The sequence below is a fragment of the Scomber japonicus genome, chromosome 23 (genome assembly GCF_027409825.1).
Source record: "Scomber japonicus isolate fScoJap1 chromosome 23, fScoJap1.pri, whole genome shotgun sequence".
NCBI classification, from domain to species: domain Eukaryota; kingdom Metazoa; phylum Chordata; class Actinopteri; order Scombriformes; family Scombridae; genus Scomber; species Scomber japonicus.
In genome coordinates, this window is record NC_070600.1 from 3,171,368 (window position 1) to 3,187,554 (window position 16,187).

The window sequence follows — 16,187 nt, forward strand, 5'->3', positions numbered from 1 at the left end:
GAGGAAGACAAGTGTGCAGAGATAGAGAGATAGAAAATAAGAAGTTAATGAAGGGAAAAACGTATTGGTATATCATGAATCTTACAGCATTACTTCAATTCTATTAATTTGCAGTTTATTTATATAGTGCCAAATGACAACAAAAGTTATCTCAAGGCACTTTTCACATGGAGCAGGTCTAGACCGTATTCTTTAATTTAAAGAGACCCAATATTCAAGTGAAAGAGGGAGACAGAGGGACAGTGAAGTATGACTAATGATAATAATAACAGCAGCATGCATGGATGTCAATCAGAACAAAGTTGACATCCCTGGCTCTCTGGCTTCCACAACAACCTGTGAGACAAGAGAAACTGTGGTGAAGATGTTAACTTGGTAAGATGCATTATAGATTCAAGGATGTGAACAGAGAGGGAGAGGAGGAGAGAGGTGCTTACAGAGCCACAAGTAAGCCTGCGTTTTGGGAGTGCATTCTAGTGTGGTTTTAGTTTCTGTGATGTGATGGAAAAATGGCATCAATGAGCTCAAGACAAGTACAGAGAGAAGTCCTTTGTCTGATGTAATTAGGAGATCATTTGTAACTTTTACCAGAGCTGTCTCTGAACTACGATGGGCTCTAAATCCAGTATGAAAATCCTCTAATAAACAATTGCTATGTAGGAAGTCACACTGAAACTGAAAAAGTCAACTGATTTAACTGATTAGTGACTGCTTTTTCAGGGATCTAAGAGAGAAAGGAAATGTTAGATATGTGTCTATAATGGTCACACCTGAATCAAGAGTGGGCTTTTAAACAAGTGGTTTAATTACAGCTACTTTACAACACTGTGGTACATATCATGTTACTAAAGAAAGGTTTTGCAGTTGTTTCTAAGTTCCCTGTGTTTGTGGATAAATCAATGGCTATTGAGGGCAGAAATTTTGATCTGATGGGTAACAGGCAGCTCTGGCATTAGAGACTATCTTTCCAGACTAAGTGAGATTCTTCCAGTGTGGTGGAATGCCATCCTTTCAGGTTTGCTTATTTGTGAGTTTCAGAGTGATACCACAGAGCTAACCTCTTTTGTTTTGTTCTTATCATCTTTTTTAAAGGAGCAATGTAGTCTGGAGTCATTCTCAGTGAGTCTGCAGCACTATCAACAATATGATGATCAACTTGGGAGGGACTAAATCAAGAAGAAGAGTCCTCTGTTGTATTGAGAAAAGACATTGAATTCAGTACTGATGGAAATGTTCCTTAAATTTAGCTACAGCAATATCAGACACCTAGTGAAGACATTTATATCTAATGGCATGTAGTCAGTAAAAAGTTCAAAAGTTATTAAGAAATGGTCTGATAGAAGGGGATTTTGTGGAAAAACTATAAAATGTTACATTTCAGTACCATATTTCAGAATAGGTTCGAGGGTGTGGTTAAGACAATGAGTGTGACTTAAGCCAATTAAGTCTAATGCAGTGCTAAGGCTATCATTATTGATGTTTACATGAATATTAAAATCAGCAAGTATTATTCATTTATCACTGCTGAGGACTAAATTTGATAAAAACTCTGAGAAGTCAGATAAAAATCCAGAGTATGAGCCAGGAGGGTGGCACATTATAACAAATAGAACTGGCTGTAAAGTTTTCCGGGTTGGGTGTGAAAGACTAAGAACAAGACTTTTGAATGAGTTATAATTAAGTTTACGTCTGTGGACCTACTCTCCCTAGGTTTCAGTGAGACAAAATAAATCAGTATGATAATCACAGATTAGGTAATTTATTAATACAGATGTAAACAACAGAGAACTAATGTTTTAAGGGTTGTCACAGCCTTTTTGACCTCTTTGTGTTTGTTCTCTTGGTTTCCACTATTAACTCCTGTTATTCATTCCTTTTGGTCATTTGGTTTTACTTATTTATATTTGGGTTGTAGTTTGAAGACCTGCATTGCATTATTGCATTCTATTATTTTGTTGTTTTTTCTTAGATGGATGTATTAATGTTTTTGTTGGATCCGCTGTTAGTTGCATTTAGTTTTTGCTCAGCTAAAATAAAGTCATTTTTCTTCAGCCAGCTTTTGCGTTTGACCTCTGCATTAGGGTCCACCTGCTCCTCTATCCATGACAACAGTCCACATTAATTATCTTATTTTGTTGTACTATTGCATTGGGTGGGTAACTGCTCTAATGGAAACACAGGGAAGTTTGTAGGACTGCTGTTAGGTTGTCATGGTTTTGGTCTACTAAAACTCAGCCATATCCGGATAACCAGTACTACAACGCTGGCTATCAACAAGCTCAGTCAAATTTTCTGATCCAACTATTGGTGCATTCATGTGAAAGAGGCAGGGTTGTTAATTACAAGTGACATCATCAGAACCATGAAGTAAAAGTAAAATTACACATAACATAATGCGAGGTGAAACAGAGAGCTATATGTGGGAAACTTCTGCTTTAAAAAAAAAAAAAAAAAAAAAGAAGATGAAATGTAAGTGACAGTGGAATAAGAAGATATAGAAACATTACAAATAATTACCACATATAAAAAATACATTAACATTTAAAATACATATAGATATTTTTATATATGACTTGAGAATAAAGTGATTATTGTTTGCTATTTACTTGGATGATGAAGAGACCATTCTGAATATATCACATAAAAAGAAACTTAATAGTGATGCCAAACCGTTTCTGCCACTGAAGCAAAAGGAAAAGTAGTTAATGACTGATGAGGTCTGTCTGACCCCAATGTTGCATTTATAATCATAAGAGCCAATTAGCAGCATGTCAATTTCTTTTTCTAATAAGACAATTTTATTTATTTCCAGTTATCGTCACACAGTTGTCTCATGCTATTCTGAGCTGCAGTAATGGAGTCAGAGTGTAAAATCATCCTCACTGTCAGCTGTCACTGCAGGGATGAAACCAACTTTGCATAATTAAAATGCAGCTAAAATCATAATTATGTGTTACTGTCATAAACAATCTTGTGTTTGTTATAAGCTCTGCTTTAAAACCAGTGGAACTACAAAGTCTCAAACAAAAAATATTTCTACAGGCCTGTAAAAGGGTTATTGTTAACTCAAAGTCAAAGTCAAAGTCAAAGTTTATTTCTACAGTACATTTAAAACAACCTTGCTTGACCAAAATGCTGTACAAGCCAAAGAAAAAATAAAATAACCATTATAAGTAAGCTAAATAACATAATAGATAATAAATAAATAAAAACTCAACAATAAAGACGCAATAGATACACAATAGATGAAAGCAAATATAGTTAGCAGTAAAACATTCAGAATATCAAGCTCAACTAGGATTAAAAGCCAGTGCAAAGAGGTGAGTCTTGAGCAACAATTTAAAATGTTCATGTGTTGGAGCTGTTCTCATATTAAGGGGTAGGCTGTTCCACAAGTTTGGAGCAGCCACTGCAAAGGCTGTGTCACCTCTGCTTTTGAGCTGCTGCATTTTGAACCAGCTGCAGGTGATGAAGAGATGAATGATCAACATCATAAGAGAGGGAATTACAGTAATCCAAACGAGACATAATAAACATATGGACGACCCTCTCAAACTTGTTAAAGGGAAGATAGGGTTAGCCTTAACCTCAGCAAGAAGTCTAACTTTGTCTTAACAAATTAACTAATCTAAATTTAAAAGCTCTGTCAAAGATCACACCAAGGTTTTTAACACAAGGGTGATTACAGGAGGCTAAGGGACCAAGGCAAGGTAAGGTAAGGCAGTTGTATTTATATAGCACAATGGCAACTCAATGTGTTTTACATAAAACAGACATCCAACGGTAAGAGTTGGAAATAAAAAAAACATACAAACATGCAATTTCAGAAATAAAAATAAAGCACAATAATAGTCAACGCATGGACAATTACTCCCTAACCCCCCCCCCCCCACACACACACACACACACACACACACACACACACTGATAATAAAAACAAAGTACAGAAAAACAGAAATTGCAGCATAAAATAATGATTAGCTTTAAAATCATTAAAATGACATAGAGTGCAAATGAAAGATTAAAATGTAAAGTGCTTTAAAAGAGCTCAATCATAAGCACAGGAGAAGAGAAATGTTTTTAACCTGGATTTAAAAATGTTCACTGTTGGGGCTGATTTCAGTTCTGCTGGTAGTTTGTTCCAGTTGTGTAAAAGCTGCTTCATCATGTTTAGTTTGAACTCTGGGCTCAACTATCTGACCTGAGTCAGTAGATCTCAGAGCTCTACTGGGTTTATATTCTACTAACATGTCATTCATGTATTCTGGACCTAAACCATTCAGTGATTTGTAGACCAGTAGCAGAACTTTAAAATCTATTCTATAGCTGACTGGGAGCCAGTGTAAAGACTTTAGAACTGGAGTAATGTGCTCTGATCTCTTTGTTCTGGTTCAAACTGGAGCTGCAGCGTTCTGAATGAGCTGCAGCTGTTTAATGCTTTTTTGTGGGAGTCCAGTCAGAAGACCGTTGCAGTAGTCGAGTCTACTTGAGATGAAAGCATGAATCAACTTCTCCTGGTCTGTTTGAGACATAAAACCCTTCACTCTGGATATGTTCTTAAGCTGATAGAAGGCTGTTTTGGTGATTGATTTGATGTGACTGCTGAAGACCAGATCTGAGTCTATCAGCACACCAAGGTTTCATACTTGAGTCTGGATGGTGCTCTGGGAGGTCCAAGAGCACCATCAATGCCATCCAGAAGCACAGGTTTACCAAAAGTGATGATTTCAGTTTTCTTATCATTGTCCATGTCAGTATCCTGTAGGAATGATGACTCCTTATATCCAGTGATCTAATTGGTTGGTGGTTGGAGTGATGACAGGTTGTGATCTGATCCTCTGAAGTTAACCTGCTCTGGAGCAGGTCAGCTCTGTAGCATAAGTTACCATAGTGATGTAACCCATTAAGAAGTGAACCACCTTCCTATGACCTGAAGTTAAACCTGAAGTTACCTCACTAACCCCAAATCCTGTTTAGTACAGGCCCCTGGTCTTCTCCAGAAAGTCTGCCTATGAAGCCCACATCATTTGCTGGACACCATCTTGACAGCCAGTGGTTGTATGATGATGTGCAGCTATCATTACACATTACCAACCATATTAAATCAACTTTGTAAAACGTCCTCAAATATCTAATTAAAACAAAAGTGTGTGTTACTGTTTCACTGTGGTGGGCTCTGCAAACGGATAGTTACTCATCCAAATTAACCAAAACTTCCTTGATCAAGGGACTCTGGAGATTCACCAAAGTATAGCAGAGGTTCACCGCTTCACAATTTTATATTCTTTCAAACAGACGTGCCCTTGCAACTTGGATCCTAATCCATGCAATGTCCTTAGATCACCTCACCTGAAGACCTCCAGAATTCCACTCTAAGGTACGATGTCCTTGTTAAAGATCAATCCATGACACAATTTGCTGTAGCATGTTATCACAAAGTTTAACACTACACTAATCAAAATTTTAAATGAATACATTTGTATCTGGAGTAGGTGTGCTTCTAAAGGTCCGTAGACAGACTGGCTCCTCCACAGACAGACTGTACTCCACAGGCAGACTTTCCACCATAGGCAGACTGCCATATATAGGCGGACTCTCCTCCACGGGACGGATTGCCCTCCACTAGCAGACTCTTTCCACACCCGGAGAAGCATATTGGACTCCTCTTAAGTCCATCTGTAAAATGGCAGTTGCACACTCTACAACTGTCACTGCACAAATTACTGTAAAAATACAGTGAATTTCATACAATAATTTACTGTTTACCATAAATACAATTAAATACTGTTAATGTTGATGTCTTTTTGCAAAGAAATACTGACTGTAAGCTACTGTGTCATTTTATGGTATAATACAGTATTTTTTGTTCAAGTCTGCCCACAACTCATGTGAGCAACATGTTGCATCAGGTCCCACCACCTCATTTAGCATACAATGGGCAAAAACATATTCAAGATAGATGGAAGAAACAGGAAGAATATAAGAAGGTGATTTTCTGTTTGACTCTGACCCTGTCAGCTCTGCACTGGACCGAGAAGATGACCACCTGCTGCCATTGTAATCCATCCTGGATTCCTTTTGTTGTGTTGTGGGGTTATTTCATAAAAATGTTTGTGGGATGTGTCATGTTGCTTTTCTCCATACCTAAGGAGGGGGAATTTGCTTGTGATGTAAGCATAATTTCATTATTAATTTGGATGCCATTGTCCATGTTTTACAGATACCTGCTCCTGCAGCCAGTGTTACTGTCACTGAACCTCCCAGCCAGCCCACACCTGTTACTGCTTGTTAAGTGACACATAAGCAAAGCTTAGAATATAACATCAATTAGTCTGTCTGTCTGTCTGTCTGTCTAATAAACTAGATGTAGTTTATTAGTTGTACTTTCATCAATGTTGTCTTTGTGGAAATAAATGATACTTCATGTAACTGAGTAAAAAAAGGAAGATATAGTCTTTGAGTGTTCCAAATGTCATCAAGTGTTCAGCAATTCTAATACCTTAAAATACCTGGATAGGGCCCTGATGATCATACTTGATACTGTTTTGTGACATTAACTATCATTTTTGTCTGCATCAGTTGCTAGTGATAAAGCCACAATTTGATGCTGGATGAAAGCTGAAACTGCATTGAAAGTCATGTCATCTGTGAAGACATCCAACCAAGCTTCATCACAGGGCTCGCTGTACTGTTCAACTTTAACACCAAGACACACTGCAAAGACTGGAGTTCATTCAAAGGTCAGCCTGGAATGTATTGATATCTTTGATTAATGTATATGGCATTATCATTATGTGTAATCAGATTAGTTTTAGTGGTATTTATTTTACATGTAAAATACTGAAATCATCAAGGATGGTATTGCAATGGGTATTTGAATCTTGAGGTTTGTAGGTTGTCTACATTACTCCAAGATACCAACACTCCTAATGCCTCACACTGATTGAAATAAATAGGATTCATATGCTGTGACAATTGAATTGAGTTTAATTCATGTTTAGTTTCTCATATTGATAGAATAGTTCTTAAAAATGAGATCATTCTCATAATTATGAGACACAGTGGTCATTGTTATGAGAACACATCTCCAAATGTTTATATGCTGTAAGCGATAGAGTGCAAATATTCTGTATTTACCACACTTAATTTCCGACATGCATTTCTGTCACTACATTTTAGGTGCTTCATTGGTACAAACCCTGAAAGGCGAACAAAGGCCAACTAGGGGAAGCTGATGTCCAAGACAATGGAGAAGCCGGTCAAAAACAAAGTATGAAGTTGCCACCTGTAAAGGTAAAGGTCACATTACGGTACAGGAACAATTTTAATTAATATTACAGTAATAAACTGTTTAAGGAGATTACAGTAGCAACAGTATGAGGGCAAGCAAACCACTTACAGTACTATACTGTAAAACTTATATTATATACAGTACTGTCTCTTTTTTACAGTAATTAACTGTTGTTTTAGATTACAGTAGGGATACTGTAAAATAACAGTAAATTGCTGGCGATTGTAACTGCCAATACTTTGTTATTTAACGGTAATTTTTTTTTACAGTGTGGGCTTCCTGTCTGAATGTCTAAAAGAGGAAAATTATTCATATAGGGGGTTGGCATGATAAAGTTTAAAAAGATACAATTACACTATATAAAAAAAGAATAAAATTCTATTGTTTAGCAATTTACATGTCTAGTTACATTAATGTACATTAATGTACATTAATGCTGGTAACAAAGACCGGTTGTTAAATTAGGGTTGTTGTTAGAGCTGTAGATGAAATGAAATGTATGAAATGTATGTTGAAAAATATGACAAGTGTGGGGAGTATATTGTTCAAGGCCTTTCATTTTTTTTTCTGTGACCAATTTTTTTATTGATTTTTCACATGAAAACCACATATTAAAACAATCCACATTGACACATCAATACAATAAATTCAAATATATTCACTAATTCTTGTCTACACCTTGAGCAAAACAATTGTAGATAGCATGCACATGCGTGTAAACAGTATAGAGATATATGTCATTAATTATTGTGTGTGCATACACATGAATACATATGTATTCATGAAGTGCACATGTGGTATAAGTACAATACAACAACAACATACACCCCAAAAAAGAAACTCCAAAACAAAATAAACAAGACAACAAAACAAAACAAAAACAACACACCCTTATCCCTCCCACAGATCCCCATCAGTCCCTATAAATTCATTTATAAGACCTTTAATTTAAAAAAAAAATTGCCTTCATGCATCTAGGCTATATCCTTTACTATTATACTGAGTGTTAGTGTTACTGAGAAAAATGCTTTGGTGTTGAGCGGCCAGTGGCTGCTAAAGAGATTTATTGTGAAAAAAACTGAGCTAAGTACAAGCAATGGAAAGACAAACTGGAAAGTTTGCCACCAAACCAAAACAGCCCTGGTCACCAAAATTGTTTTTTTTTGGTTGGCATTTGATTTTGGTTTAAAAAGAGAAAAATTTAAGGGACCTCCTATGAAGTAAAGGAACTATAAAATATGATTTATTAAGCCAAAATAATAAAATAAAAAGAGAGCCTGACTAATTAGACTGAACTAAATGGCATTCTAACTACCTAATAACCTGACAGGATTCATAACCAAAACCTGAAAAAATGATGTTATTTTCATTTATTTTTATTAAGAGGTGGAAGTGCACTCTCCGGGTCGGGGATGATATCCTGCCCCAAGTGGAGGAGTTCAAGTACCTCGGGGTCTTGTTCACGAGTGAGGGAAGGAGCGGGAGGAGTGGATCGACAGGCGGATCGGTGCGGCGTCTGCGGTAATGCGGACTCTGCACGGATGATGAGAGAGCTGAGCCGAAAGGATCTTCATTCCTACCCTCACCTATGGTCATGAGCTTTGGGTGAGCGAAAGAACAAGATCGCGGGTACAAGCGGCCGAAATGAGCTTCCTCCGTAGGGTGGCTGGGCTCTCCCTTTTAGAGATAGGGTGAGAAGCTTGGTCATCCGTGAGGAGCTCGGAGTAGACCCGCTGCTCCTCCGCGTTGAGAGGAGCCAGATGAGGTGGCTCGGGCATCTAGTCAGGATGCCTCCTGGACGCCTCCCTGGTGAGGTGTTCAGGGCACGTCCCACCGGGGAAGACCCAGGACACCCCGGGGAAGACCCAGGACACGCTGGAGAGACTATGTTTCTCGGCTGGCCTGGGAACGCCTCGGACATCATTCGGACCGAATGATATGATTGGTCAGAGTTTTCACAGAATATTATGAGGATGGAATAATGATGAGTTTCTATACCTGGTCGCGCTAACATTTTAGAGTACTATTACCTTATTGATAGCACTTTAACCTAAACAAAAAAATGTGTAAAAATGTAACAAAGGTAAGGGTAGCTTTAAATTGTACTTCCGTAGATCATATTTGGACATAGCTAGATAAATGAATAATTTGAATATTTTGATAAATTTGTATTTGTTATGTGGTTAATATATATAGTCCTGAAAGACACATGTAATGTACCTTTGTAATGTCTTCCAGCATACTTTTTTTTTTTTAAAACATAATATAATGTATAATCTTTTCTAAAATTAAATATTTTGGAACAACTTCTACTGCACCAGGACCATCTACCTCATCAGCTGACTGCTGCTGAGGGAAAGTGGTCAGAGACTTCAGTGTCATCTCCTCCCTCGTATGATGTGACTGCAGCTCCAGAGGTCATAACCCCCCCCCCCCCCCCCCCCCCCCCCCAACATCCAGTACTAGCACAACCTATAGATCTATTTCTCACACATTTTTGATAAACTTTTGTTTCAAATAAAGTCAGAGAGTTGTTGTTAATTCATTTTCCATCTCTAGTGTGTGTGTTCATGTTCATTCAGTAATGAGCAGCGTGTGTGGTTTGGTGGTTTTGGTGGTTGTGTCTGAAGTGTTTTGGGGCCACAAACAGAATTTTGTTTAGGTGGAGCCCCCTGGTGGTCGAGTGGTTGAAGCGCATGCCATGTAGTCACACCATCCTCAGTTCTAATTCAGCCGTGGATCATTGCTGCAGGACATTCCTATCTCTCTCTCTCTCTCTCTCTCTCTCTCTCTCTCTCTCTCCCTCTCTCTCTCCCTGTTTCCTGTCAGCCTCTCTGCCAGTTACTGTACAGAATAAAGGTAGAAAAGCCCAAAATAAATCTTTTAAAAAAAATGAATAAAGAATCTTGTTTAGGGCCACAAAAATCTTAGGGCTGGGTCAGAAAAAAAGGAGGAAGGGTTCAAATAATTCCCAGCCAGATGAAATGATGCAATGATCAGCCTGTTTCATTGTAGATAACCTTGAAATGTTTGAATGGTAAAATAAAATTGCTTATAGCTTTCTTCATTAAAGTACTGTAACCGTGTTAATTAAAGGTGTTCCCAATAAATCTGATCTGTTGTATAATTGACCTCTAGTCAGGTGTTTGTATGGTAACTACTTACATAACAAATAGTTTTTGCACAGAATCGACCAGCTAAAATGCATTAGTAGTAACACATCAGTACTTTTTATAGCCTACCTTGAGTTCATTGTTCTGCTAATACTTATTTTTATTAAAACCCTACTTTGAGAGTTTTCCCAGACTAGGAGTGAAACAACTTTTTTTTTCTTTTTTTAACTGCAGGCTAACGTTAGCTGAGTTATTACCCACCAATCTATGTGGAATTGATTCAGTGTTGCAATTCCATCAAAATCATTACTTTGTTTAATAGTCAAGCCTAAATAATATTACATCAATATAATTCAATTATTTGCGTTCTTCTATTGTAAAAATACAACATTTGTTTTTACATGCTAAAATACATTCATTCACTTACTTCCTGTATGACGGCACGCTGAGTCAATCTGCTCTGGTAGGCTAAATCTTTCTTAAATAGCGTATTTGAGCCAACAAAACACCCAGAGCTGTCAACTCTCACGCAATCAGAGTGAGAGTCACGCAAATGACCGTTTTCACACTCACTCACGCCCTGCTGCTATTTCTTTTTTATAATGATTAGTTTGGACCACCTACTTCTACCATGTGTATCATCAGTACATCAGTCTATCCCAGATGTGTCAAACTCATTTTGGTTCAGGAGCCACATACAGCCCATCTGATCTCAAGTGGGCTGGACCAGTAAAATACTAGCAAAATAACTTAGGTCAACTCCAAATCTTTAGCTTTGTTTTTCAGCACTATGCTTTATCATTCAGTCTACATTTGTAGCCTACATATTCACGGATCATGGATTCATTGTCTATTAATATGAAACCAGAGTAATCTTATTTTCAAAGATCTGTATTCATCAGAGTGCACATTTTTCTGAACAAGCATCACAAGAATTAGGCCCAGGCCTTCTTGCTGATTAATCTTTTTTTTCCTATTGGCTGCTGCTGGCTGCTGAAACTTGGCATCTTTTAGCCTTCACGAGTGCATCAATATCAGGTGTCTAATCCTGAGCAGCAGCACATTTCACAATGTCATTCAAGTGTGTGTTTGTTAACCTTGAGCGGTGCTTTGTTTTATTTAGGTTCATTACAGCTGATCAGGGAGGCACGGGAGGGGAAGGGAGACCTAGCGGTGCTTTGGCTGGACCTCGCCAATGCATATGGGTCGATCCCCCACAAGCTGGTTGAGACCACCCTGGACCACCACCACATCCCCTGCAAGATCAAGGACCTCATCCTGGATTACTATGGAGACTTTAGGCTGAGAGTTACATCAGGGAGCATAACATCTAACTGGCACCGGCTCGAGAAAGGGATCATAACAGGCTGCACAATCTCGGTCATCCTTTTCGCTCTGGCCATGAACATGTTGGTCAAGGCCGCCGAGACAGAGTGCAGAGGTCCCCTGTCCAAGTCTGGAATTCGGCAGCCTCCCATCAGAGCCTTCATGGACGACCTGTCTGTCACGACCACTTCAGTGCCTGGATGCAGGTGGATCCTTCAGGGCCTGGTCAAGCTCATCTCTTGGGCTAGGATGAGCTTTAAACCAACAAAATCTAGGTCCATGGTTCTGAAGAGAGGAAAAGTGGTGGACAAGTTCCGCTTCTTTGTGGACGGCGCAGTAATACCATCAATCACTGAGAAGCCAGTAACTAGCCTGGGCAAGGTGTTTGACTGTAGCCTCAGAGACACAGCATCAGTCCAAACAACCATCAAGAGGCTCGAAACTTGGTTGTCTACAGTAGACAAGTCTGGTCTACCTGGTAGGTTCAAGGCATGGTTGTACCAACATGGCATCTTGCCCCGTATCCTCTGGCCCCTGCTAGTGTATGAGGTGACAATGTCTACAGTCGAGACCCTGGAGAGGAAAATCAGCTGCTACCTCCGACGATGGCTGGGTCTGCCACGCAGTCTCACAAGTGCAGCACTGTATGGCAGGAGCAACAAGCTTCAGCTCCCCATCAACAGCCTGGAGGAGGAGTTCAGGGTCTCCCGCACAAGAGAGGCACTGGTATATCGAGACTCCAAAGACTCTAGAGTGGCAGCAGCTGGTATCGTGGTGCGGACGGGCAGGAAGTGGAAGGCTCAAGAGGGGCTGGAGCTGGCAGAGTCTCGGCTGAGACACAAAGCACTGTTGGGCACGGTGGCATCTGGGCGAGCAGGGCTGGGAGCCATCCCACAACCACGGCACGACAAGGCTCAGGGCAAGGACAGACGCCATCTGGTCCTGAAGGAGGTCCGAGCAGGTGTCGAGGAGGTGAGGACCAGCAGGATGGTGGGCATGCGGCAGCAGGGGGCATGGACAAGGTGGGAAGGAGCGCTGGAGAGGAAGTTGACCTGGAATGACATCTGGAAGACTGAGCCTCAGCGGATTAGGTTCATGGTCCAAGCTGTCTATGATGTACTACCCAGCCCAGCTAACCTGCATACCTGGGGCAAGAGTGACACTCCAACATGTCCACTCTGTCCAGGAAAGGGGACTCTGGAGCACATCATGAGCAGCTGCCCATCAGCCCTTGGAGAGGGCCGCTACCGCTGGCGTCACGACCAGGTCCTGAGGACAGTGGAAGAGGCCATCTCCAGTGCAGTGGACAAGAACAAGCATGTCCGCAGCCAGAGGAGGATCAACTTTGTAAAGGCTGGAGAGAAGCCACGTCCGCAGCCAACACCATCAGCCAGCCTGCTCTCATCGGCATCGGACTGGGAACTGCGAGTTGACCTGGGCAGGCAGCTTAAGTTCCCAGAGTTTATAACATCTACTTCCTTGAGGCCAGATCTGGTATTGACATCTCCCTCCTCTAAGCAGGTCCTCTTAGTGGAACTGACAGTCCCCTGGGAGGACCGCATGGAAGAGGCCAATGAGCGCAAGCGGCTCAAATACCAAGAGCTCACCGAGGAGTGTCGGAGGAGGGGCTGGAAAGCTCGCTGTGAACCAGTGGAGGTAGGGTGCAGAGGCTTTGCTGCCCGCTCCTTGTGCAAGATCTACACCCTTCTTGGCATCACAGGAGCTGCGAAGAGGAGAGCCATCAAGTCCACCGTAGAGGCCGCGGAGAGGGCCTCTAGGTGGATTTGGATCAAGAGGTCCGAAAAGTGGGCCAACGCTGCTGGGACACAAGCCAGGGCCTGATCAACCCTGGCTGGGTCGCCTGAGGGAGGGTGTCTGATGTTGTGAGACCCAAAACACCCGATGACCTCAGGAAACAAACATCACTGATGATGTGTCCCAGCGCATCCACAGATGTATCTATACACAGAGAACACCTGTTCACAAAGATAGGTAGTCCCAAACATGGATAAAACCTTTGCAGCCAGGGATGTTAATTTGGGGTACCCTGGCAAGAGATATTGATAAAACGTGTCCAAGCCCACTGACGCAAATTTCTCCTTCATATCGGTATCACACTTAAAGTCAATTATCTCGAGTTGGATGTCAGCTGGCATATCAGAAGGCTGTAAATGGCGAGTGAAAAAAGAAATTCGTTCTCAAGTTCACTGAAGACCTGAAACCCCCCCTCGAACTCCCACAGCAATCGTGTTATCCTGTCTTTGTATTGATCCATATCAGCATTACGTCCGGTCGCACACACAGCTGTTAGACATCGGAAATGAGCGGTGTCACCGCTATAAAGAGAGTGACAGTTTTAACTTGAATGTGCGTATGCTGTCGTAAGACTGAGTGACAACTCTTTTGCGGCCCTGCAACATTTTGTTAAGATTATTCAGGTGCTGTGTAATATCCACCATAAAGGCAAGATCTTGCACCATTCCGGGCATTTAAGTTCCTTCTGGGCTACCCTTTTTCTCCATGAACTGTCCAATTTCCTCTCGTAGCTCAAAGAAAAGCTTGAGTACAGCACCTCGGCTTAACCACCATACTTCAGTGTGGTATGGTAGGCCACGCTGAATGTCATTATCACTGAGAAAAGTGTCAAACTGTCGTAGATAGGGTAACAGATATCTCAGGAGCCTTGGACAGCCAAATGAATGACAAAATCAAGTCATTTATTGCATTTTCCGTTGCAATTGATGAGAGCACTGATGTTACAGATGTTGCTCGACTGGCAATATTTAATTGGAGTGTTGATGAGACTTTGACCATCACAGAGGAGTTCCTTGAGTTGGTGCCTATGAAGTGTTCCTCGATAGACTAATGTTGGCAAAGGCAGGTCGCTTTTCGGGGCAAATGACTTCTGCAGCCTTCAGCACGCATGTTTTCACAAACTCACCATCAGAAAATGGCTTGGATTCTTGCACTAACTCGTTAGCAATAAGGTAGCTGGCTTTCACTGCTGCATCACTGACCTCCCAGCTGCAAGTAAAAGAAGACTGCTGTTCATTCAGACCAGCTAACAATTTGTTTATCTCATCTTTTCTTAGTTGTCCTTTCAAATGGTGATATTTTTCTTTATGATGAGTCTCATAGTGAAGCCAAATATTATATTCTTTGAGCTCTTATTCACCTCTGTGAATAAATAATTCGCAGTCCATTTTTCCTGGAAAACTCTGCACTGTGTGTCCACATTCTTCTTTTTGATAAAGACATTTTGATAACAACTTCTTAATCAATCAATCAATCAATCAATCTTTATTTGTATAGCGCCAAATCACAACAAAGTTATCTCAAGGCACTTTACACATAGAGCAGGTTCTAAACCGACTCTTCAGGTTTTAACTTTAAAGAGACCCAACATTCCCACATGAGCAACAGTGGCGAGAAAAAACTCCCTTTTAACAGGAAGAAAAGCACAATGAAAATCAACAATGAAGCTAGAAGGTCTGGGACTGGAATCTGTCATCCGGACATCTACAGGCCCAGATTACCTGTGAGACGAGAAAGCACAGACAACTCCGGGGAAGAAGTTTAGGTTATTGAATGTATTAATAGAACATGAATGTTAATGGATATAGATGGATGGATAGAGAGAGAGAGGGAGGAGGAGAGAGGAGCTCAGTGCATCATGGGAGTCCCCCGGCTGTCTAAGCCTATAGCAACATAAGCTAAGAGCTCTAAGAGCCCTAACTATATGCTTTATCAAAAAGGAAAGTTTTAAGTCTACTCTTAAATGTAGGGCGGGTGTCTGCCCCCTGGACCAAATCTGGAAGATGGTTCCACAGGAGAGGAGCCTGATAGCTGAAGGCTCTGCCTCCTGTTCTACTTTTAGAGATACGAGGAACCACAAGTAGACCTGCATGCTGGGAGCGCAGTGTTCTAGTAGGTACATAAGGTACTATCAGCTCTTTAAGATATGATGGAGCCTGACCATTAAAAGCTTTGAAGGTGAGGAGGAGGATTTTGAATTCTATTCTGAATTTTACGGGAAGCCAATGCAGTGAAGCCAAGATGGGAGTAATATGATCTCTCTTTCTAGTTTTTGTCAGAACACGAGCAGCTGCATTCTGGACCAGCTGGAGAGTCTTTAGAGACTTGTTAGGACAGCCTGATAATAATGAATTACAGTAGTCCAACCTAGAAGTAACAAATGCATGGACTAGTTTTTCAGCATCATTTTGAGACAGGATATGTCTAATTCTTGCAATATTATGCAGATGAAAGAAGGCAGTCCTTGAAATGTGTTTTATGTGGGAATTAAAAGACAGATCCTGATCAAATATAACTCCTAGGTTCCTTACAGTGGTGCTGGAGGCCAGAGTAATGCCATCCAGAGTAGTTATGTCACTTGATAATGAATTTCTAAGGTGTTTAGGTCCAAGCACAATAACTTCAGTTTTTTCTGAGTTTAA

General features: G+C 40.6%; 1 protein-coding gene across 1 annotated transcript; it reads left to right on the top strand.

Moving 5' to 3' along the window:
- The first annotated feature begins 380 nt into the window (after window positions 1-380).
- On the top strand, window positions 381-13,624 carry LOC128353502 (uncharacterized). The gene is made up of 2 exons (XM_053314200.1): window positions 381-447; window positions 11,528-13,624. Exons 1-2 carry the CDS (start codon window positions 381-383, stop codon window positions 13,570-13,572), a joined length of 2,112 nt encoding a protein of 703 aa, XP_053170175.1. The 3' UTR covers window positions 13,573-13,624.
- The last annotated feature ends 2,563 nt before the right edge of the window (window positions 13,625-16,187 follow it).